The following is a 25,389-nucleotide window of genomic DNA, read 5'->3' on the forward strand; positions in this document are numbered from 1 at the left end:
TGGTATTGCCCGTAATCCTTATGCAAAAGTAAGTGGAAAGCTTACCATTGTTATATGTTGGATTATATTTGTTTTTTTTTTTTACATTTTATCACAGGTGTTCCTTTTACCCGATCGTGGTACAAAATCTAAAAGACGCACGAAAACTTTAGCCAATACCTGTGAACCTCGTTGGGGTCAAACATTTGTTTATACCGGTTTAAGACGTTGTGATTTAACGGGCAGATATTTAGAGGTAAATTTGTGTTAAGTATTTAAAATTTTCACTACTTTATATATTTTTTTAAATTTTTTGAAAATCAGGTTACCCTATGGGATTATGTACGTTATGGTGCCAATGATTTCATTGGCGAAGTTGTTATTGACTTGGCCCATCATTCATTGGATGATGAAGCAGATTGGTATAAATTACAACCTCATCAGGATACCTCATATCTCGTATGTGTTTTTGACTTTTTCTTAATAATTTTAATAAATTTTTCTATAATTTGTTTTTTCTCGAAATGATTTATTAACAAACTAAACAGACATTTTAAATATATTTTTTTTAAAACTCCTAAACAATTACTTTATATAATAAAGGTGGACAAAAAGAAACCACCTAAATAAACAGAATTTGTTTTATTTAATTTTTAACTTTCATTGCGTCATCTTGTTCCCTTAAAGTTAATTTTTTTTATAATTTTATGTAAAAACCAACAGCTTATATTTAATGATATACAATTTTCTCTATCTATATATCTATAGTTATAAAAAATATCTGCCATAGTTTTGGTTTTGAGAAGGGAACAAATTTTACTTTTTTTATTAAAAATTATATTCTAATAATCAAAATAATAAAATTACATTTTTTTCTAATTTATAAACAATTATCACTATTTCATGTTCATTATGATCTCTCTTCCCCTCCACCCTTCAACAAAAATATAATTAAATCAAAAATATCATCAACTATAACTACAACAACTTGTCTTACAACTACAACTACATTTTAATTAAAAATTAAAAAAATACAGTTACGCAGTCATGATTCATCATCCCGAGATGTGGATATAGTGCTTTTAACACCCAGTGATCATTTATCCCCACCCAGTACTACATCACGTCATAGTGATTCTGATACCATGTCTGAAATTGATTATATATCACAACGTGATGGTGCCAGTATCTCATCCATGGGAAGTTCAGCCAGCACACCACCTCCAGAGGTAACCAAAACAATTGTTGTTAAATCTACTTATTGAAAAAAAAAAAAAAAAACTGTCTCTTTGTATCTCTCTCACTCTCTATAAATAACTAAGTAACTCTTTCTCCCTTTATTCTCTATGTATACAAAATCAACTATTTATATACAAAACTAATACATGTATAAATGATATACTACTAAAACTCCCATAACACTAAGTAACTTAATAACGGTTATTCTTTTTTTTTAAATATAAAACAAACAGAAAAACAACAACTATTTACAGTTATACACTCAAAACTCTTAAACACCTGCTCTCTAAGAGTTTTAAAACAACAAAAAAAGAAAAGATCATGTTTGGTTACTCTTTGCCTTGTCTTGCAATTCTGCGTTTTAAGAGTTATTACCTTTGCTTAAAACATGATTTTTTTTATATAATAATTGTACAGTAAGATTTGAACAAATAATACTAAAGTTTTTTAAAAGCTTGGCGCATTTGTTTAACATTTTTTAATGAAAACTTCTAAGTGTGTGTAATTATTGATTTGAAAGTTTTATTATCAACATCATTGTTTATTCAAAGTTCATACAATTACATTTCATTCCATTTTGATTTCATTTGTCGACTCTTAAAATTTTTAAAATCATTTTATATTTGTTTAGAAAAAGTTATCAGAGTTTGTAAAAATTATCCTGCTTTTGGGTTTTCATGACTTCATTACCAACACACTTTAATTAACTTTGGCGAAACATTAATTTTAGAGATTTGGTCTGGATGGAAATGTGGCTTTCACACCACAAAAATTAACATATTAAAGTCCTTTCAGGATTTCCGTCCAAAATTCTTTGTCTGTATAGTCATGCTGACACTATAGATCATATCAGACTCTAAAGTATAAATTTATAGTGGATAAAAATTAGCGAACTTCCAATCTGTCGAAATCAGATCAAGTTTTTAAGATATCGCATTTTAAATACTAAAAAAATACATGATTCTTTAACAGAGTTGAAACTCCTAAAGGATGAAGACAATATTCCTTATGACGACTACAAACTAGACTATAGACTAGACTAGAGACTAGACTATTGACTAGACTATAGACTAGACTATAGACTAGACTATAGACGTCTAGTCTATAGACTATAGACTAGACTATAGACTAGACTATAGACTATAGACTAGACTATAGACTATAGACTAGACTATAGACTAGACTATAGACTAGACTATAGACTAGACTATAGACTAGACTATAGACTAGACTATAGACTAGACTATAGACTAGACTATAGACTAGACTATAGACTAGACTATAGACTAGACTATAGACTAGACTATAGACTAGACTATAGACTTGACTATAGACTAGACTATAGAGGAGACTACAGAGTAGACTATAGACTAGACTATAGACTAGACTAAAGACTAGACTATAGACTAGACTATAGACTAGACTATAGACTAGTTTACAGTCTAGACTATAGGCTAGATTATAGCCTTGCTATACATATAACTAGAATTAACAGACTATGTATTTGGGACATTTTTAATATATTTTCATACAATCGCAGTCATATTCCTACATTTTCTCATACAACAACCATTTCATATACATATACTCGTGAAACATTCATACATACATTCTCACCTATACATGATTTCCATGTTAAAAACATTATAGAGTTATAAATTGTTGAACAAACTATAAGGGTTCGACAACTAAGTAAAAACCAAAACCCCTATAGTTCATGTAACAATTTATAACTCTATTAGTTAAAATTGAAAAAAAATAAAAAACATATATTTTAATTAAAAAATTTCTCTTTACATAATTTTGTTTAAAGAATTAGATTGAACTTTTTTCTAATCGATGTTGTGTAAATTTTTTTCTTCTCAAAACCATAACTTAACTAAACTGAACTTTCTATAATGTGTATGAAATGTAATGAAAAAAACTTAACTAAAAAAAATAATGTATGAAATTTTGCTAAGGTTATAAATTTAAGTGTTGTAATACTAAACTAAAACTAAAAAACAAACTAAAGTTTAATTTTAAATAAAAAAAAACAACAAAAAAGTAAAAATAATGTAACTTTTAAGTATAAACTTTAAAAAGTTAAAAAACAGAAAACAATATAAGAGAACACATGCTTCGTTAATTTATTAAAAGAAACTTTTTGTAGCAAAAAGTTTTAAGAAAAAGAAGCTTTATTTCTATATAAACCTTCATATAAGGTTTAAGCACATGAAAAAAAAAATAAAACTTTACAGCACTTTGCATGTTAGCTTTTGTTACACCTAAGTATAAGCTTTAATTTGTAAAGCTTTTAAGTTTATTATTTTTTTAGTTTTATTTTATTTTTTAACTTTTCTTTAAGCTTTCAATGTATTATATTTAAATGCCAAGTAGCTTTTGTGATAAAAACAACAATTAACATTAACAAAATCACATTATATCACAGTCAAAACACCTGTAAAACACGGTAAAACAAAAACTTTTTTTTTTAATTTTTAATAACAATTTTATTTTCCTTTTGAATACTAAAGTGTCCTTTAATTTTTTTATAAGTGTTGTCAAATTTTTTTGAAATTGTTTTTGTTAAAAACCAATATTTTCTTCTATTATCTTGTCTTTTTTCTTAACATTTGCCCTTCTCTAAAACATAAACGTTATTCCCACCACTTTCCGCCCAACAAACTCCTTGTAATAATATTGTAAATAATATGAAATACCCTTCAAACATTAATCCTTATGGTCCTTTTGGAAAAAAAAAATTACAAAAATCAAATTGAAAACAAAATACAAAAAAAAATGTAGATTGATTTGCAAGAGCGTCGTTCAAGACGTGATATGTCACCTCAGGGCCGTAAAAGAGTGGCCGGCATGGTAGCTCGTGATTATCGTACAGTTTCGGGCATTGGACAAAGTTATCACAATCAGGTTTGAAATTTTATATAAATAAAATGTAAATTTATTTAAAAATAAAACCAAAAATCGATTTAAGCAGGAAAAGTTTTGATAGCTCAAGCTTTGGTAAACAGGATTTTATAAAAAGAATTATGTCAAAAAATTTTTTTTAAATTTCTTTTAGGAAAAATAAAAAAAGCTTAAAAGCTTTTAACACTTAAACTTATTATTACTAAAAGCCTTTTCACTTAGACATCTAAGTTTTGGGAATAGCTTTTTAACAACGCCTTCATTATTTAATAAACAGCCTTTCATTTAATCAAGCTTTCTCTCACCTTTATAGTTAAAACTCATTTAATCTCTCTCCTTATTAAAATCCCTTAAACTTTAAGCACTTAAAAAAATCCTTTTAAAATTTTTCCATATTGCTACTCTCTTTTTTAACTTAATTGAAAGCTGTTTAAAGCTTTTGTTTACTCTGTCTCTTACTTAACTAATGTTAAACCTTTTTATAAAATATGTTTAAATATTTCTTTTATTAAAAAATGTTACTCTTCAAATAATTTGTTTGAATTTAATGAAATTTCTTAACAAAAAAAAACTAAATTTTAAGTAGCTTAAGTAAACTTTTAGTGTTTTTTTTTTCATCTTAAACTTTAAACAACAATTACAAATTATAAAATAATTATATTTATATATTTTAATTTTTTTAATAAAACGGTTTTGTTTTAATGTATAAAATAACAATTTTTCAGTTTATGAACCTTACAAAGCCGTTTTTTTACGAATTACCTAAATCTTTATATTTTCTTTGTATTTTTTCATTAAACATTTCATTAATTGCTTACTATTTCCCCTTCGTTTTTTGTTTCTAATAACTTTAGGCTCCTGGCGCACAAAGTGGTTACTTTCGTCGTAATGGTACTACCACCACTGGTCCTGGTGGCATGAGTCTTAGCCAACGTAGTCATTCAGCTGCTCCAAGTGATGCCTATCATAGCGGTTACTATCGCAGTTCCAGTCCAAGACGTGGCTCATTGTCACCGCCTGAGTATAGAGGTCACGATATAGGCAGCATACCACCTTATAGTGGTGCCACCTCGATAATCACACCGTACGATAGTGGGGTGGGATCGTCGTCATCACAGCAGCAACGTTTTCAATCGCGCTCAGCGACTGCCACGCCGACTGGTTCGCCCAAAAAGAGACAACTGCCAAAGGTAAGTAATGCAGGGCGATTTATGAAGTTTTTTCTAACAGGAAAGCTTTCATTTCTTGTGAAAAAAGTTTTGTAGAAAATATTTTATTAAAAAAGCTTTCTGTAAAAAAAATTGCTAATAAGAAAATTTCTTTTTAAAAAAGTTCAATAAAAAGCTGGTTAAGGCTATTGTCGTAAAAAAATTAACAAAAAAGCAGGATTTTGACAAAAGCTTTTAAGGAAAAAAACAATATATGTTTACTAAAATAATGAACATTTGTCAAAATACTTTAGCAAGAAAAGCCTTAACAATAACATATAAAAAAGCTTTTAATTATTTGCACGAAAGAACATTTTAAGACGAACAATTCCTGCAAGTTTGTTTTTCGCAAAAAAATTCTAAAGCTTTTATAGAAAGAAAAATTTTTTATAAAAACAAAACTTTGTCATTCGATCATACTAGGTCCCCCAAACATCACGCAGCGCTATGATACGTGATCGCTTGGGTCAGGAGTTCGATGATCGTTTAACGTCTGGTAACGGTGGTGGTGGCCGTTTCGGACGACATCGCACACGTCAGCCACATCATCAGCCATTGTATCGTAGTACCGGTGGCGGTGGCTGGGAACGTCATTACACCGGTGCTTCGGACAGTGATCTGCACTCGATGGAAACTCGTATGCGACCACGACATTCCCTATCGCCCGACAAAGATTTTATGGGCGAATTCGGTGATTCCGATATGGAGTCAGTTGTTAGTGTAACATCAAGTTCTTTCTCCACACAATCCGAAAGGCCACGAGGGTCAAGAGGTCTCAGGTGAGTACATAAAATTATAGAAATAGAAAAAAATCACCTACACTTTAATTAAAATATTAAAAAAAGCTTCTCATAAGAAATTGGAAAGTTAGAGAAAAAAGTAAAAGCTTTTCAACTACACCAGAAAAAGCTTTTATGCAGTGCAGTGTAAATTTTTTTTAAATACTAAAAGCTTTACAACACTAGAGCTTTCAGCAAATAGGAAAATTTTCACAAAATTTTGCTACAATTTTGGCTCTAAGAATATATATAATAAAAATACTATTTAACAAAAAATCGTTGAAAAATAATACCCAATCTGGCTGGCATTAAAAGTATACAACAACTACAAAACTATATATAATATTAAACCGAAAAAAACTATCAAAGTACACAGTATTTGGCGAATTGCTAAAAGAAAAAAAGAGAAAATCATTAAACAATAAAATATTAAAACAAAATAATACAAAACAAATATCAAAAAACATGCTATTTTCTTTCTTTATGTTTACTATGTGTTTTTCTTTTTTATTGTTTTCCCTTCTTTATGTATGTTTTAAAACAAAAACAAAAAAACCAACAACAACTTAATGTACAAAAAATATCAAATAAAACCTCAACTATAATTTCAACTCTTTTACTCAACCAACGACTCAATGACGCCTGCGCTTTATTTTGTGTTTTACATGCCTCTAAATGTGCCTACAATTACAACCACCAACTACCAACATATTCACTTTCTCACACATACACTAAAATTTACATACATTCTGTCACTTTCACACACACATACATACCTACATACATTTCCACATATGTGTGCATGTATTCACCTACTCTTTACCACTCGGACGTCATTTTGGTTTTTGTTTTTTTTATTTCTCTTTCCTTTTTTGTTCTTTGCTTTGATTTAACTTTCGTTGTTGTATTTTCTACTTCCTTATTTGATATTCTCACTCTATGCATGTATTTTTTGCTACCACTCAACAACAAACTCCAAAAAAACATTCACCTCTTAAAAATATTCTAAACACTAATACACCACACAATATAAACTGTTCTCTACTACATACTCAACTCTCACAAACACTAACACAAACAAACACAATTTTTCAACTTTAAATAAAAATCAAAAATGAAAATTTTGATCTACAAACAATAACAGTAGCTTACCACGTAATTGGCGCTCTTATTTTGGGCCCAACAGTATAACAACTGCTGGACCCAGTATGCGTCTAGGTGGCGGCGACGACGGCGGCGGCAGAGGTGGTTTCTTTGAACGTTTTCGCTCAAACACCATCGAAGTGGACGACTGTGACTTTTTGCCCATGACGGCATATCCGCCTTCGCATATGCATATGCAAACGACGACACCACAACAGATACAGCTGCTCGAGCAGCTGGAACATTTGCAACGTCTTGCCGAATTGGCTGCCAGTGAATCACCACCGAATACGGCGAACGTCGTAGCAGCAGCAGGACTACAATCACAACCACAACTGCCAACACAACTTATGGTGACAGACAATAGCGGCGATTTAGTCGAGCAATATTTTCTCGATGCCGGCCAACCAACCAGTCTCATAATGATGGACAACAGTAGCGGCGGCGTCGGTGCCAATGTAGCAACACAGCCACGTCTTACACAAGATCCTCTAACACAAACACAACAACAGCAGCAGCAACAACAACTCAATACATTTAATCCACCTCAATACCCACCTCCACCACATACAATACCCACCATACAATTCCCAGAGTTTCAAACGCATGCTGCCAATTTCACGCATTTCCCTTCCGATCCAGGTTTTGCTTCCGATAGTCTTTTAGGTACCATGGAAGCCGAGGCCGCCGGCATGGGTGGCGGCGTCGGTGGTGGTGTTGCAATGCGTGGTCTTAAGCGTCTAACATCACCAGTGGTGAACTTTTTTCGTCAGCATCCCCAGAATTTTGGCTTAACGGTTGATGCCGGTCAGCCTCATGCCCATACCGTATCCTCATCACCCTCTTCGTATGTAGGCTATATACGTGATCACTACGACAATACGTGCAGTCATTGTCAGAATGGCAGCCAGCCGGTGGTATTATCCACTAATGCCGCCTTGGCCTCATCCGGCGTAACCATAGGGGCTTGTGCTGATCCCTACTGTTTGGTAGACGCTCATCCACATCCGCAACATCACCCTGTCGCCTATCCCTACACAGCAGAACAGCTGTTGCGACGACCATCCCTTTCCATGTTTCAGCCCTCCTCGTCGGAGCCTTCACTGCCCACCACCGATACGGCAATGTGCGGTGAATGTGTGGATCAACATTTTGTCAGCGGTTTGACTGCCCCTCAGTTAGATTTAGGCGCCGTACCCACTTACCATGTCCATACTCCTACACCAACAGCGCACAAAAAGGCCAAATCCTCTCTGGCCCCTCCCCCTCAGTTGCCTACACAGTCGGTGTTACGTTTGTCCCGTCAGTTAAGCGAAGATGCTCTGGTCTCGGCAGTGCCCATAGCCGAGGCCAAAGCCCAACCTCCTTCGATCTTAAAGAAACCAAAAATCGGTATACCTAAGGGTCGTACACCGCTGGATCGACGAAAACTGTTTCATGAGGGACAATCGCGCTCTCTGGACTATGATGACTTACATGCCAAAAGTTGGGGTCGTCGACGAATACGCTACGAGGACGAGGTCTATCCAGCTCAATTTGATGAAGAACTTTCGCGACGTTATGGCTCTGAAACAAACATACGCCAGTCGTACATGGGGGCCAATGTTGATGCTAGTAATCCGCTCAGCCATTCGCATTTCCTGGTGACAGACGATAAAATTGTGACCATTACATACGACTCGGACGTGGGTTGGACTAGACGTGGTGTGGCTCCCTCGCAATTTCGCGATTCTCGACGTCGCTACGATGTGGCTCGTGAGCGTAACCACATGTCTCTTGACTTGGACCGTTCGACTCATGACAAGCTTTATGGTAGTGGTTCGGCAGCTATGCCATATCAGAAACGCCGTCGCAACTTGCCGCATCCTCCTAGTGCACAAAATGCTCATAACTTTTCGCCCGTAGAACCGGGCTCTCGTATGCCCTATGATGATGATGATGCCCATATGGGCTCCGGTCCACACGCATCTGCATCAATGTCGCACGGTGGCATGGTTAATGGTCACGCAGCTAATGAACGACCGGGACCGGTGGGCGACACTGGTCGTTCGGGACCTCGTCCATCGGCCATGGCCTCGTCTGCCTCCTCGAAAAGGCAGACTGGCCGTACACACCAACAACATCAACACGAAACCGGCAGTGATCGCAGTAATCTCGTCAGTATTAACGATCAGCCAGAGTATTTTGAGTACGACGATTACGGCGATCGTACTGCATCACACAACACTTCACAACATCACACCACAAATCGCCAATACAGTAGTAGTAGCGGTAGTGCTATGCCAGTTAGTGGTAGCGGTAGTATTAGACAAAGAGGGAAGGGAGAAGTTTTAGAACAACAGGCAGTGAAAACTGGCAGTGGGAGTGGTAGTGGTGCTGGCACTACAACTTCCACTGCTGGTAATGTTGTTGCTGGTAGTAATAATGCTAATAATGCTGCTTCTTCTTCCTCTTTTGCAAATTCCCATCATGGTGTCGCAAATTCCACATCACCCAATAAACGTGCCTCATTGAAACATTCAACCACCATCAATAATACTAACGACGTGAACGTTAACGCTGACGGAACGATCTCATCAACTAATCAACCAACAACAACAACTACTACAACAACAATCATACAAACCACTAATCTCACAACAACTACAACAACAACCACATCAACCTCATCAACGATAAATGCAACAACGACAACAAATGCTTCACCATCAAATGCCAACATGGCCGTTGACCCAACCTCAACTGATGGTGCTGCTGCGACTGATGGTGACGCTGCCGTTGATCTGGATGCGGCTATCGATTGGGATGCAATTGATGCAATGCTCGATGATGATTTTAGTGAATATGTTGATACAAAAGCTGAAGGCGGTGATAAAAAGGATGATCCCAATCAAATACAGAGTGCTGATGAAAAAGTCGGTAAGTGATAGGGAATTTTGGTTTTCAATTGAAGTTATTTGCTTTTGTATTAGTGTAGTATTAAATGGACTCAGGTTACAAATCGTAAATGAAAGGTTCAAAGATGTTTATAAGAGATATTTTTAAAAAAAACTTTACGCCAGGATATAGTATAAAAGCTTTTGAACTAAGAAAATTTCATTAATTGTACTATAAGCCAGAATTTCCTTCGCGTTTTCATAAATTTTATTTTTAAAAAGCTTTCTATTTTAGCTAAGTTTTGTTTTAACATGTTAGAATTTTTATTTTGCAATTTAAAAGATACAACTTATTAGTGCTTAAAAAAACGAAAGCTTTTTTGGAAGTTTAGAACTTCAGATTTAAAACAACTTTTAAACTGTAATAAAAGTTTCTCAAGAAGGCTCAGCTCTAAGCTTTCGTCTACAAATAAGCTTTACAACGAGTTGTACTTATGCAATTTAGCTTTTCTAAAATATTGATAAACTTTCAGGAATGTTAATGATTTGTTTAAAGTGTTAATAAAAGCTTCGTTGGGCTTTCCTTATAAATTATTATTTTTTAAATAAAAGTTTTTAAAACGGTACATTAATCCTCACTTGAACTTAAAAAAGCTTTTAGCTTCTGTCTGCAGATTCAACGTTCATAATACCTTTTTAATAAGCTGTTACTTATTGAAATAAGCCTTTCGAAACTATTGATAAGCATTCAAGAGTGTTTAAAACTGGTTAAGAGTATTTGCAAAAGCTTGTATTTAAGAGTTCTACTTCATGCTATTATTGGATTTACTCTCATAAACTTTTAAATAAAAAAATACTTCGATTTTTTTTAGTTAAAGCAATTGAAGCTTTTCCATTCTGTTCACGTAAACTTTAAAAATAAAAGCTTTTAAAACAATAAAGAAAACTTCACTTGATGCGTAAGGAAAGCTTTTAGCTTCCGTCTACAGATTACACTTTCCTGATTGTTTTCTACTAAGTTGTACTTATGCAATTAAGCTTTTAGAAATGTTATAACTGTCCTTATCAAGTCATATGTTTGTAGGCTTTATTTAAAGCTCTTAAAAGTTTTACATAAACTTTTGAAAAATTTATTCGATTATTTAAGTAATAACAAAAAAACTTCTCTATTTTCTAACTTTTAAAAATAAAAGCTTTTAAAACAGCACGAAAAAATTTGTTTGAAGCTTAAAGCTTCTCTCTACAGATTAAACTTTCATAAAACCTGATTTTTAGGGCAAAATGTAACAACAAAAAAACGTTTCTATGAGGTTTACTAAAGCAAATGAATTTTTGCAAACTATTGCTAAGCTTTTAAGTATGTTAAGACAACGTTAGTGTTAAGAGCTTTTAATTGTAGCTATAAACATTGCCTCTTTAGTTTAAAATCAATAACTATTTCTTAATAAAATTCTTTGTATTTTCTTTAAATTTCTCCCCCACTTAGATGGCAGTTTATCAGACACTGCCCAGGATCGTAAAAAAGGTACTTTGGACCAAGAACGTTCGCCCAAAAGCGGTAGTGGCATGGGTAAAAAATCCAACTCCACCTCCCAACTATCAGCAACAGGTAAGTTTTTCTTTATGTTCCAATAGTTTGTTAACTTTTCTTTGTATATATAACAAAAAACAAAAAGATCAAAAGATATAATAACACAGTAATGTGTCCCATATCATGTATTCCAAACAAGAATTCAATTTTTGAATCATGGCCGTTATTAAAAACAATAAAAAAAACTTCATTTTCGTTAAAATATTTTTTTTACAAATATTTTTTATCATTTTTTTGTGTTTCCTTAAGATTAGAAATCATTTACGTTTGTTTTCATTTTTAGAAAATATTCTTTTGTTTTCATTTAGTTCACTCTAATTATTTAATTATTTACTTAGTTGTTATAAACTATTTTGCTTTAATTGTACTAATATATTTTTGGAATTAACGACAACAACAAAACAAAAATCTATATAAAAACAAATTAATTTCACGTATTCCAAAAAATTTAAAACAAAAGGTCGTAAAAGACGTATGGGCTTTGGAAAAAAGGGTAAAAGCTCATTTACGGTGAATCGCAGTGAAGAAGTATTGCCAGGTGAGATACGAGGGGTTCTATCGCGTGGCTCTTCATCTGAAGCCGATGGTGGCGAAGGCTTAGTTGATCCTGGAGCCGGTAGTGGTGGGGACAGGTTCGCAAATCTATTTTTTTGTTGAACTTTTTTTTTTTTTTTTGATTTTTTTAATTATATTTTTATTGGTTTATTGTTTTTTAGTTTTATTTTTAAGTTTTTTTATTTTTTTCTTTTAAATAATGATGATAAACATTAGTTTTTAAGAACTTTAAAAAAATAATAATTAATTATAAAAAATAACAACATAAATACCTTTAAAAGCTATGCTAATTAGCTTTAAGCTTAAGAAAGCTTAAATTATTTGATAACAAACCATCAAGCCAATTTAACTACAACTACTATATTGTAATTATTAAGTTTTTAAGAATTTATTAAGAAAATTTGCGAAACCATTACCACATCCCTTAATCCATTTGACTACAAAAATAACAGTAAAATTATTTACAGCCAAAATTTTAATTACATCCCTTAAATTTACAAATTAAAATATTTAAATAATATTGAACAAAAAAAAAAGAGAAAAAATACTATAAATAAAACATAATCCAATCCAAAGTCGATACGTATTTTTAGGCTTTTACTTTGGCTAATTATAATAATAATAATTAAAACCAAACATTGAAAAGCTTAAATCTTTGAAGAAAGCTTTTACAAGTTTTAGTTCTTTTTGTATTCGACAAAGAAATAAAATTTGTTTTATGTTAAAAGCTTTCTTTGCAAAGACTAGCATTACTATACTACAAAAAAAAACTTATTTTAAATATTTAGTTTTTTCTTTTTAAAATAAACTTAAAAAGCTTTTAGTTTATGCATACAGCTAGTTAATTTATTTTTACTCTACATACATATTTTCATCACTAATATTTTATTTTAAAACACAATTTTAATTATACATTTTGCTACAACATTTCCTTAAAAAATACATACCCTTAACTTCAAATACTTAAATAGTTTACAGAAGTTTGTTACAGTTTCTGCATGTAGTTTTCTTTATAATTATTAAATTATTTTAAATTATATTTGTTATTTATTTCATATAAAACTACTACAAAATGCTAACAATTTTAGTTACTACTAACGTTTTTTTGAAGTAAAGCTACACTTTGTCATATTTTCTATAGTTTAAGATTATTTTTCTAGATTTTTTTCACCAGGATTTTTATCGGTAAGCTTTTTTATATATATAAACCTATACAATTGATACAAAAGAAAAACCTTAATGAATTGTTAAGCTTTTAATTTGTTAAAGTCCAGAAAGCTTTGTTAGCTGAAAACTATTAAAGGTAGGCAAATATTGTCTAATGCTAATTAAAATATACTGTGATATAATAATTTTAAATAAATTTGTTTAAGTTTTAATATTTATAAAAAGCTCTAAAAGTTCGAAAAAAGTTTCATTCAATTCAAAAACTATATCATATGTTAAAAGCGCAAATAGTGTTAAACATATTGGAAAGCAAACTCTTTTTATACCCTACACCGCTATAGTGAGTAGAATACTATGTGCTGATGTTTGTAACACCCAAAAATATTGGTCCTACAGCCACCTTCAAGTATAGTAATGAGATCAGAAACACCTTTTAATTTAGCTATGTCTGTCCGTCTGTCTTTCTTTCTGTGTGTCTAAGTAAACATTGTTTGAATGTTGCAGTTCACAATTATTAAGATAATTATTTTTTTGGTCCAAGGACAAAAGCTATTGAAACAGGTCCATTATTTCGCCTAGCACCCATACAACCGTACTCCAAACATAGTTTTATAGAACTACCGATTTTTGTAATGACAAACTCCCCTTCAGAAAATTATTTGAAGGAATTCACTTATAAGCACTAATAACACGATCTCAGAATAAATAAATCTCCTGGACATGATGGCATACCGGCAGTGGTCTTGAAGCAGTGTTCTTCGACGCTAGCTCGTCCATTAGCTAATTTTTTCAGCATCCTATACCATGCAGAAAAATTTTCTACTTGCTGGAAGATTATTAGTGTCACGAAAAGTTTGATTAATTTCCATCTTGTCAAATATCTAGAGATCAACAATTCACTTAAAGACCGCCAGTATGGCTTTCGGTGGAGCACCGTCGCATTGCGGGGTGTATATCACGGTTTTATTGATACTATAATGGAATGTCTTTCTTTGAAATTAGCGAACTCCTAATTTGTCTTTCATACAAATATCAGCAATAGAGATATAACTTGGACATACCAATTTTTGCTTTCATACATTTTATTCTAAGTAATGACGAAAATCCGAGCATTTCTTGGTCATAGGTTCGTTAATGATTTCCACTAGATAACCGCCTTAACGTCCTTTAGTTTTCAATAGAGAATAATATTGTCTCTCCCTGCAAAATTATACAATAAATGATTTAATCCATATAATTCTTAGTTTTTAAATATATCCATAAAGGATCCTTGTCAAAATATAATACCGACAGTAATAGCATTCAATTACTAATAACATACTTTTCAATGAGTACATACTGCATATCTCCTGGTTTAAAGAGAAGCAGTCAAATAAGGTCTTACAAATAATGTATTATATAAATATTATAATACCAGATTTTCGTTATCAGAAAACTTTTGGTTATAACCCTACTGTATTTTTGTTTTAAAATATACTTAAATTTTATATTAAAATGCGATATATATTGTAATACTTAAGTAACCGCTATTTAAATGCCAAGAGTATCTACCTGTTATCCAAAAAAAAAAAAAACATATTTCGAGCAAATTCTGCTTTAAACATTACATATGTTTTAATAGTGGTTGTGTATATAGGATTCCTAATAGCCAAACGATCCTCTGCAATTGGTATTTATACTACCCCAAGCTACATGGTGGGAGTTGGCATCACAACATACAATTTTCTTATTTTTTTGTGACTCTTCGACCAGTTCTGTCAACTCCGACGTTGGTGGAAGTGTCGGAGAATAGAAAGGCAGGTAAACAGATGCACAGTTGCATCCGATGTGGATAATCCTGTTGAGAGGAGAAAACATAAATTCTTGTGACATAAGATACATGTTCTCGGTCGAGACCTTGAATTAGCGTAGAAAAGTTGGGAAATTTACGTGATTTAATCCAGAAACCTTATTGCGAATCGTCCAAGGTTCCTGGATTATATGTATCTTGCCTGTGTTAATTTTAGCCATCAGAGCGTTGGTAGCCGTCTCACTCTGGAGGTTTATTTGGATAACCTCAGTCATCATCTTCCATTTAAATTGACTTCTAGCGAGTTGGTAATCACCTCCCCGCTAGTTAGATTTGACTTCTCCGGGTAACCTGAAATGGCTGTTGATACAGTGGGTACCATTGATGGCACTGCAAGAGCAGTCGCTCGTCACATTCTCAATTTTGAACAGCACTGCTGTTCTGACTTTTGGTGAGTGAGTGATTTCCTCCTTACTTTTAAGATTCGACTTTTCAAAATTACCAGTTCTTGCTAATGATGTTTTGGGTATCGTCTTAAGTGTTTTAGTGTCCTTATCGGGCCGGATATGACAGACCTTTCAATCGGCGCCTCGCCAATTTTGGAAAGGGCAGCATCACCTTCTTTTGGCGAGTTAGTAGTACCTTTGTCGCTTTTAGAATTTGACTCCTAAACGTTATTAGCTCTTCCAATCGGCGCCTTCCCAATTTTTAAAATGATTGTTTTAGAGGCGAAGTAAGCCCTACCCTTATTATTGGCAAGATTAGCCATAGATTTCTGGTCGATAGCTATTACAAATAAAGTTCCCTCAAGATCTTCTTTCCTGTAAAAGACAACCCATTTTCCGCAGCCAGCTCTGCGTTTTTACCCAGTTTACGGCCCCATCCTTTTATGTAGACAGTGGATTTTAAGAGCACCGGAAGCTCCTTTGGCAACTTTGGCGTAAGATGGTGGCTCTTTTCCTTTTCCGCTGTCTAACCCCTCTTTCCTCGCTTTTCGAGGCTTCTTTTGATGTACCCGTACCTTCGAGATTGATTTCGCAGATGTGGTCGTCTTCGAAATCTCTTTCATGGAGTTGTCACCCTTACTCTCAGGATTCTGACTTGAGGTTCCTTTGAGTGAAGTATAGCTTGGCTTCGACTGTATATTAGAAGACGGAGAGGTCTTTTTCTTCTTAGATTTATTTTCAGTTGTCAACTCTTCGGGAGTAAGGACTACAGTCTGAATATTCCATTGAGAATATTTTAAAGTATAGTTTATAGAATATTTCGTATTATAGATTAGACTATAGTTCAGACTGTAGTTCAGACAATAGAACAGGCTAACGTTTGAGCAAGACTATAGTTTAGACTTTACTTAAGACTGTAGTTAAAATTATAGTTCAGAATATAGTTCTGACTATAAAAATCTAGGTCAAATTATGGAGCAATTAATGGGTGTTATGTTAAGCTCAAGTATAAGTCTTGGATCGTATATTAGATTTGTACTAGAGAATATAACTTTTCTAAATTCATAATAAAATATTTCGAAATAATTATATAACTGTAAAGAAATGTTAAATTTCTAAACGATTTTATTACTCTACAATTTTAAAAATTGGAATAAATATAAATTTCCTTTTCAATAGGAAGTTATTAAGATAAAAACAATTGAATATTAACACATAATAAGAAGATAAAAAAAAAATCTATAAAAAAATGATTCTTAATAATATTACAAAAATATTTTTTTCAAACACATAAATCAACACATAAATTCTCTATAAACTTAATATTTGCATGCCATTTTATATAAAACTCTAACATTTCTAATGTTTATCATCTTTATAACTCTTTTAACAAAAAAAAAAAAATTAATAATTTATTTTTTCTAACAACTATATTTTTTTCCAAACCAGGGAGATATAGGAAGTTTTTGAATTTCATACTTTTTTAGCATAATTTATATATACAAAACAAATTATAATTATACTTTAATAACTAAAACCAAAATCCCCAAAAAGATTATCTTAACCAAAGGGAAGACCTTAGTTAATTAGAGAAATAATTGGCAAACGAAATATTTTTCAGTAAACAAAAATCTAAAACGTAAAACAACAACTAAGGTTTTACCAAAAAATCCGTTTTATTAATTAAAAAAATAAAAAAAACAAACAATTTAATATTTTATATTACTATTAAAAAAATTAACACTGTGTACGAAAAATTTCTTTTCAAACATATAATTTATGTTTTATGTTCCAGACAATCATAAAAAAATAATAATAATAATATTTATTATAAAAATATAAACTTATTTATAATAATTGCTGCTTTTTTGTATGCTTATTTGCTGTTATTAGTTAATTATTTATTTATATGTTTAATTTTTTCTTGAATTTTTTTTATAATTTTATTTATTCTTATTTATATAATTAAAACATTCGTTAATTTTATGTTATTAAGGCTTTAAACTATATAACAACATTTTTTTTATAACGGCTTTGTTAGCACCAAAAATGGAAATGGAAGTCCTGCGATATTTTATTATTATTTGTTTTTGGCATCAAACCCTATACCACTTTTAGCAACACTTTAAAACAGACTCTTAAGCTTTTGCAACTTAAGCCATGATTTAATCTAGTTAATAGTTGAGAGTATAATTGACAGCATATATTTCATTTTATAGTCTAGACTACAATTCAGTTTAGACTATAGTTCTGACTACAGTCCTGACTATAGTTCTAATTGCAGTTCAAACAGTAGTACAGACTGTATACATATATAACTTCAGGCTATAGTTCCAGACTATCGTTTAGACTATAGCAGTGGCTATAGTTTAGAGTATAATACTGACTATAGTTTTGACTATAATCCTGACTATAGTTTAGATAATAGTCCTGACTTAGACTTTTGTTAACTATAGTCCAGACAATAGTCCTGACTATAGTTCAGACTATAGTCCTGAATATAGTTTGGATAATAATGCTGACAATAGTTCAGACAATAGTTCAGACAATAGATCAGATTATAGTCCTGACTATAGCCTTGACTAAAGTCATAACTATGTGTAGAATTATAGTTCTGACTATAGTTCAGACTATAGTTCTGACTATAGTCCCGACTATAGTTCAGACTATAGTCATGACTATAGTCCTGACTATAGTCCCGACTATAGTACAGACTATAGTCCTGACTACAGTTCAGACTATAGTCCTGACTACAATTCAGACTATAGTCCTGACTATAGTTCTGACTATAGTCCAGGTTATAGTTAAGACTATAGTGCAGACTATAGTTCAGACCATAGACCTAACTATAGATCATACCATAGTCATGAATATAGTTCACACTATAGTCCTGACTATAGTTCATACTATAGTCCTGACTGTAGTTCATACTATAGTCCTGATTATAGTTCATACTATAGTCCTGACTATAGTTCAGACTATAGTCCTGACTATAGTTCAGACTATAGTCCTGACTATAGTTCATACTATAGTCCTGACTATAGTTCATACTATATTTCTTACTATAGTTCAGACTATAATACAGACTTAACTATAGTTGAGACTATAGTCCTGACTATACTTCAAACAATAATCATGTCTACTTTTTAATCAATAGTCCTGACTAAAGTTCAGACTATAGACCTGACTATAGCTCGGACTATAGTCCTGACTATATAGTCCAGAACTTTTGAAAATATTTTAGAGTATACAGAATATTTCAGATTATAGATTATACTATAGTTCAGATTATAGTTCAAATTGTAATCCAGACAAGAGTAATATAGGCTATAGTAGTCTAGGTTTTAATTCAAACTAAACCTCACACTTAAGTGCAGACTATAGCCCTGAGTGTGGACTATTGATCAGTCTATATATCAAACTTTAATACAGACTATAGACTAAGCTTTTAATATTTCAGTTTCGCTCGGCGTAAACGAGTCATTATATAAGGTAAACGTTTCCTTTATTCCGAATTTTTCTTCTCTCCCATTTTTCTTAGTGATCTTTTTATGAAATAATAAACCCATGATATGTTTCCTTTATATTGTGATCCGTGCATTCAGATTTTTTCCGCCTTCCTACAAATCATTAAAGCTCTCAAAGTTATCTATACTTTAATGTAATATTTTATTAAAATCTTGCTTCCCCCAACCAAAGAAACAAAAGTGGTGTAGGGTGTAACTTAAAAAAAAAAATAGTCCAAACTTTAGCTTCTCTATAATCTACTAAAGCTTTTCTCTAAAGAAAAACAAAATTCAAATCAACAAACAAAAATTCGAAATATTTTTATTTTACTAACAGACCAAAATGAGGCACAATATAGCACTACAACCACCACCACCTCCACTACAACCAACAATAACAACACCACCACCACCTCTAATACATCTCATCATCTTCATCAATTACATCCAATTCATTATCAACGTCAATCGCGTGGTTCAGCTGGTAGTATACAAAGATCTGTTGAAGTTACACCATCGACATCTATAATGCAATATCGTGCCGGTAGTATACATTCATTACCCAGCTCAGAAGCCTCATCGTAAGTTTAACATCAAAAATTAATTGCCTTGCCAACAAAGAGAGTCTCTTTTTCTTATGCTCTCTTTTAAACTATATTAAAAAAAAGCTCTTTAAAAAAACAAACCTATAATCACATTCAATATATTGCCTGGCTATATTCAATGTAAAAAAATATCAATTAAAAAAAATCTATATAAAAAAATAAAAATTTAAATAAATGTGTGTCCCTTTTTTGAACGAAATGGATTTAAGTTCAAGTTTTTTCGTTGTCTGATATTTTTGACTATTTTCATTTATTTGATATAAAATATACTACAGCTGTCTTTCTCTCTTTCTCTTGGTGTCTAATTATTTTTTTTATCCAAATTACTGCTCTTTACCAATTGTACTATATAATCATAAACTCTAACTGTAACTATATCTCATTCTCTTTTAACTATCTCTCTCTCTCTCTCTTTGTGTTTGTGTGTGTCTCTCAGTGTTTCTCTAAATGTTTATATTGCTCTAAATAACAAAATTATTTAATTAAAAACAATTAAAATATTTAATTAAACCAAAAAAAAAAACTTCCATATTGCTACTAAAGTGTTGTTGTTGTTGTGTCTGATGCTTCTGTTTAAGGATTAACAAATTTGTATAATTACTTAAGACAATCATTTAAAAAATAAACTCTAAATTATTTTAATAAACCCTAAATAAAGTATTTAAACATCATTAAAACTCTAAGTGTATTTGCGTACAAAAAGTTTAATTGATTTAATTAAAAAATGCCTTCATTTTAATTTTGCCTTGTTTGATTATGTTTGGTTTTTAGGCTAAAAGTTATTCTGTATATTTTTTTATTACTCTCTCGCTCTCTCTCTCTCTCTGTATCGTTTTGTGTATATGGTTTTGCTTTGAGTTCGCTTTTAAGTTTCTGTCTGTTGTATTTTTTTTTCGTTATAATTGCACTATTATTTTCAGTGTATAAATATATTTTATTGTTGTTATTATTTAGTCATGCTATTAAATATAAAAATTTATCTATTTTACGTATTATAAAGCTAATAAATTATGTAAATATAAATTTTAAAGCTAATGTCGAGACACCATATTTAAAGAATGCTTATTTATTAATGATGTTAGCACTTTTTGCTATTTTTTTTCAGTGTTTTTTATAAATAAGGATGCGATGAAAATTGTTCTAAAGCCTACATCGGCAGAGAGTAAAAAACAAGTTCTCTTACTCGCTTAAATCGTTTTTTATACACATACATGCGTGTAAATTTTACACTGTAAAATTAGGAGTGTAATGAATGCTCTTAAAAAAGCTCTTTGTATTAAAATATTAAACATATAAAGAAAAATTACTATATAAAGAATTTTTGGCTCTCAGTCGTGTTAAGTTTTGAGGAACTATAAACTAATTTCCGACGATGTAGAAGTTTCGAATGCCAGTAAACTCGGAAATAATTTAAATATAAATGCATTCTGTCAAATGGTTACAATCTGAATGTTTTTCGATGGTTTTCGATTTTCAAAATTTTATTTGATTTAAAAAGATTTTTAAATAAGAGCTATGGGCTTTTCTATATACAAGTCTATAGAACTGGACTTCTTCAAATGCTCTCGACAAACCTATGACCTGGAATATGGATCGAATCTAGGAATAGCCTGTGAAATTATTTATTAGCAATATACATGACTAGACTTTGGTCTAGATTATTGAAATACCCGTGGAATAGTTTATAGACAAGACTATAGACTAATCTCCTGAATAATCAATTAAATTTTTTATTGTGTACTTTATTGAATAATCCATGAACCAGCAATAATCAGTCAATGGTCTGCAGTATACTAGAACTAGTCTTTTAACTGTTCTATGAACTAGAATATTTACTGGTCTAGACTATACTAGAACTAGTCTTTTGACTATTCAATAATTTAAACTATTGAATAGTCTATGAACTGGACTATGAGTCTATGAACTGGACTTATCTATGAACAAGACTATGGTAACTTATATAGAATGATTGTCATCATTGACATAGATTGTCATGTGTGACATAGTCTACAGTCTATGGAAAAGTCTTTTGAATATTCTGTTAAAAAGATTATTGAATACACTATTGACTAGTCTTTTGACAGTTCTATAGAATGATCGATAATGACTATTCTATTGACTTGCCTATCTTCAAGTCCATGTACTTGTTAACGAACTATTCCCTTGACTCTTCTTAGGACATTTATATGTATTATTCTTTCAACTAGTCTACAAATTGATTATTCTATTATCTGGTCAATAGATACTTGACATTAATAATAGAAGAACTTTTATCTTTAAGATATAGCATATTAATGTCCTTCATATCTTCCCCTGGAGGCATGTAACCTTAATGAAAGACCATAAATTGATGTGGAAAAAGAGGTGCCACCATTACCTCTAGTTTGCCGAATCTATGAGAAATGATCAGACATTAGATATGTCGAGCATTTGAGCAAAGTACTTGTACATTGCAAACGTCGTGTTAGAAGCATAAAGCGTCGGTAGTAAGTCGTCAGTTGAAACAATACAAACTTGAAATTGCTACTTGATAAAACTTCCCTCATCTTGTTATTGTATTCCGGGTCTTTGAGTCGAAATAAGTTCAGTGCTATTGCCGGGACATTAGATAAGTGACTGTGGGATTAAGCGTTGGAAATGAGTTCGTATATTAAATCTTAATTCGTGGGTAGAAAGTGTTTGTTAAAAGTCGGAATAAGTTCAGTGCTGTTGCCGAAACAAAAGACACCCCACAGATAAGTAACTGAGAAATAAAGCGTTGGAAATAAGTTTGTATCAAGTGTATATGATACGCAATGGATTCTAGAAGTATTCAGCCCTTACCCACCCATATGTCTAGAAGAAGTGTGTCGAATGATTGAGAAAGGTTCCGGATTTTTACACTGATAGATACCATTGCGTTTTATTTCGTTATCCCGATATATTCAGGACTTTCTGTGTGTATACTAGATTTATTACAATAAGTTTCCGACTTATTTAATAGATAATACCGACTGCGTCTCCAGGTGCTGTTGCCGACAAAAGTAATGGTCAGTGATTAAATAAATCTGCGTGTTGAGTAGCCCAAGAACCCACTCTGAGAATGAATAAGACAACCGCCAAATAAGGACTTCAAGGCAGGTGTCATATTGTCCCATTTTTCAGTAAATATTCTCAAACTTTAGAGTTGTTTGAGAATTTTATCACTTCAAATTGGACTCCTCTCTTAAATGATCTTAACTGAATGAGAATTATATTGTTTTCTTACTAAAAAAACAACCGTACAGTAGTTTTAAAAGCAATGTTCCATCATTACCTATGTATCTCTGTGTAATGCAGAGGGTATACTGTAATTCTTAGCAAACATTTTCGGTATGAAACAAACGGGCATATCTCTTTTAATAATAAATATAAAAAAATAATTTAAATAATAAATATATATTTTTAACTTTGTAAATAAACAGCTTTTTTTCTCAGTGTAAATAAAAACTTGCATGCAATTTTTCACTTTATATGTGTCAAATTTTTTCTAAACAAAATGCACGTTTTTTTAAAACAACTTTTTTTAAAATAAAGCAAAATTAATTTTAAATTTTCAAAATTGCCTTCTATATCTCCCTGTGTATTATACAAAAAAATTAAAATGAATTTATATTTTTATGAATATTTTTAATAATTATATAAAAATTATTTTAATTTATTATATTTTTTTATACAAATTTTTAACAAAATATTTATTAATAAATTAAATTTTCTTTAAATAATTTCTATTACAAAAAACTAAAAAAAAATATTTAGATATTCACCCACCATTAGAGCCGATGAACAAATTAATCAATTTGTAGAGGGCTTGGGACCGGGACAATTAGTTGGTCGCCAAGTATTGGGGGCTCCTTCTTTGGGTGATATACAATTGTCACTGTGCTGTCAGAAAAACTGTCTAGAAGTGGAGGTTATAAGAGCTAGAGGTTTACAGGTAGGTTGTTAAAGTTTAAAGGAAATTTTTATAATTTTTAATGATTTGTTATTTTTTTTTCTTTTTTTGCGATATATTAGCAAAAACCCACATCCAAAATGTTACCGGCTCCTTATGTTAAAGTTTATTTGGTTTCGGGCAAAAAATGTATAGATAAAATGAAGACATCAACTGCTCGTCGTACTTTGGAACCATTGTATCAGCAGCAATTGGTTTTTCAGCACTGCAATACTAAAGGCTGTGTTTTACAAGTAAAGTTTCCTTTTTTTTAATAATTAAACAATTTGTTTATTTATAATTAAAATGTCGTTTTTTTTAGGTTACCGTTTGGGGTGATTATGGCCGCATTGAAAAGAAAGTTTTTATGGGCGTGGCTCAAATAATGCTGGATCAGATAGATCTATCGAATGGCATTGTAATTGGCTGGTATAAACTATTCGGCACCACATCACTGGTCAGTTGTCCTGCCAATACAGGTTTATCTAGGCGTTCATCACTAGCATCGCTTGAATCACTTAATTTAAAATTTTAAAAACCAAATAGTCAATCAATCAATCAATCAGTCCTACCACTCCCCACTCTCTCTCTCTCTCTCTCTTTACATAATATATTTATTTAACAACATATTTCCAACCAAAAAAAAAAACAAAACTATATTACTTAGTATCGTTAAAATATTACTAAAACCAACAAAAGAAAAAAAAAACAAACATCTTTTTTGATTAATGAAATAATAATTAAAATTATACATGCAATTAACATTTACTACACTTAAAGAAAATTTTTGATCAACATCATAATCAACATCGTTCGTTCGTTTACATTTGCCAGCAAAATTAAATCTTGAAATATGTAAAAAAAAAAAAACAAGTAGTTAAACAAGTACTTACTTCACCCTTATTATTATAGTGCATACCAGTAGTTATTTGTTTCAAAGCAAAAATAAAATATATATAAATAATTATATTGTTACAAACAGCTAAAATAATATTAAAAAAAAGTTCTGTTTTTTTGTATATCAACCAAGTTTTTTTATTATTGCAAATTTACATAAACAAAAAAAAAAAAAAAAAACATCTTCATAAATATGTTAAAAATATTTTCTATAAATAATTTGGCATAGTTTTCTTCTACAACGTAGTACTTAGGTATGTTAATTACTTTTCTTATAACACCTCCCGTTTAATATTGTTAAACGTTTCTTTTGGTATATATTTATTTGGTATTCAGTTAAATTATTTTCTTACTAAAAGCATGTTTTTTTAATAACGTTGAAAAGTTTTTAATTATTTTTTTTTTCTTTTGTAAATTTGCTGGTTATTTCGTAAAGCTTTTAACATATCCGCTATAGACGTAGATTTTTTGTAAAAAAAAACAGTCGCTTTTGTTAGGCCCAAAATATTTTTGCCAAAATTTAGCTGATTTTGATGCTTTAATTAAGCTTTACTAATCCATTTATAAAGCTTTTTGATAATTGATGCTATTTATACTTACACATGTATATAGATTATCGGTATTGATACCCCTACCGAATGTATTTAATTATACCCTACACCACTTTAGTGGGTTTTGTGGTAATGTTTGCAATGTACAAATATATTAAGTAGTCCTATACCTTAAAGTATACTAATCGGCTCATAGAAT

At 31.2% G+C, this 25,389-nt stretch overlaps 1 protein-coding gene across 7 annotated transcripts in view; it reads left to right on the forward strand.

Annotated features, from left to right (window-relative positions):
• Nucleotides 1–25,389, forward strand: part of LOC111677584 (regulating synaptic membrane exocytosis protein 2) — an 83,971-nt gene that overhangs the window by 52,582 nt on the left and 6,000 nt on the right. For 2 of the 7 annotated variants that reach the window (XR_006940486.1, XM_046948185.1), the window contains exons 7-15: nucleotides 4,006–4,128; nucleotides 4,980–5,315; nucleotides 5,757–6,112; nucleotides 10,095–10,174; nucleotides 11,618–11,740; nucleotides 19,523–19,766; nucleotides 23,568–23,745; nucleotides 23,826–23,996; nucleotides 24,065–24,199. Coding sequence is in view for 5 of the 7 variants with exons in the window: in XM_046948185.1 (XP_046804141.1) it covers nucleotides 4,006–4,128; nucleotides 4,980–5,315; nucleotides 5,757–6,112; nucleotides 10,095–10,174; nucleotides 11,618–11,740; nucleotides 19,523–19,766; nucleotides 23,568–23,745; nucleotides 23,826–23,996; nucleotides 24,065–24,199 (1,746 nt within the window). In the remaining 2 variants the exon portion in view is untranslated. Of the gene's footprint in view, nucleotides 1–4,005; nucleotides 4,129–4,979; nucleotides 5,316–5,756; nucleotides 6,113–10,094; nucleotides 10,175–11,617; nucleotides 11,741–12,182; nucleotides 12,355–19,522; nucleotides 19,767–23,567; nucleotides 23,746–23,825; nucleotides 23,997–24,064; nucleotides 24,374–25,389 lie in introns of those variants that run through there. The other 5 variants (XR_006940487.1, XM_046948182.1, XM_046948184.1 and 2 more) reach the window with 5 other exon arrangements.

This window comes from Lucilia cuprina, chromosome 4, assembly GCF_022045245.1.
Source record: "Lucilia cuprina isolate Lc7/37 chromosome 4, ASM2204524v1, whole genome shotgun sequence".
NCBI classification, from domain to species: Eukaryota; Metazoa; Arthropoda; class Insecta; order Diptera; family Calliphoridae; genus Lucilia; species Lucilia cuprina.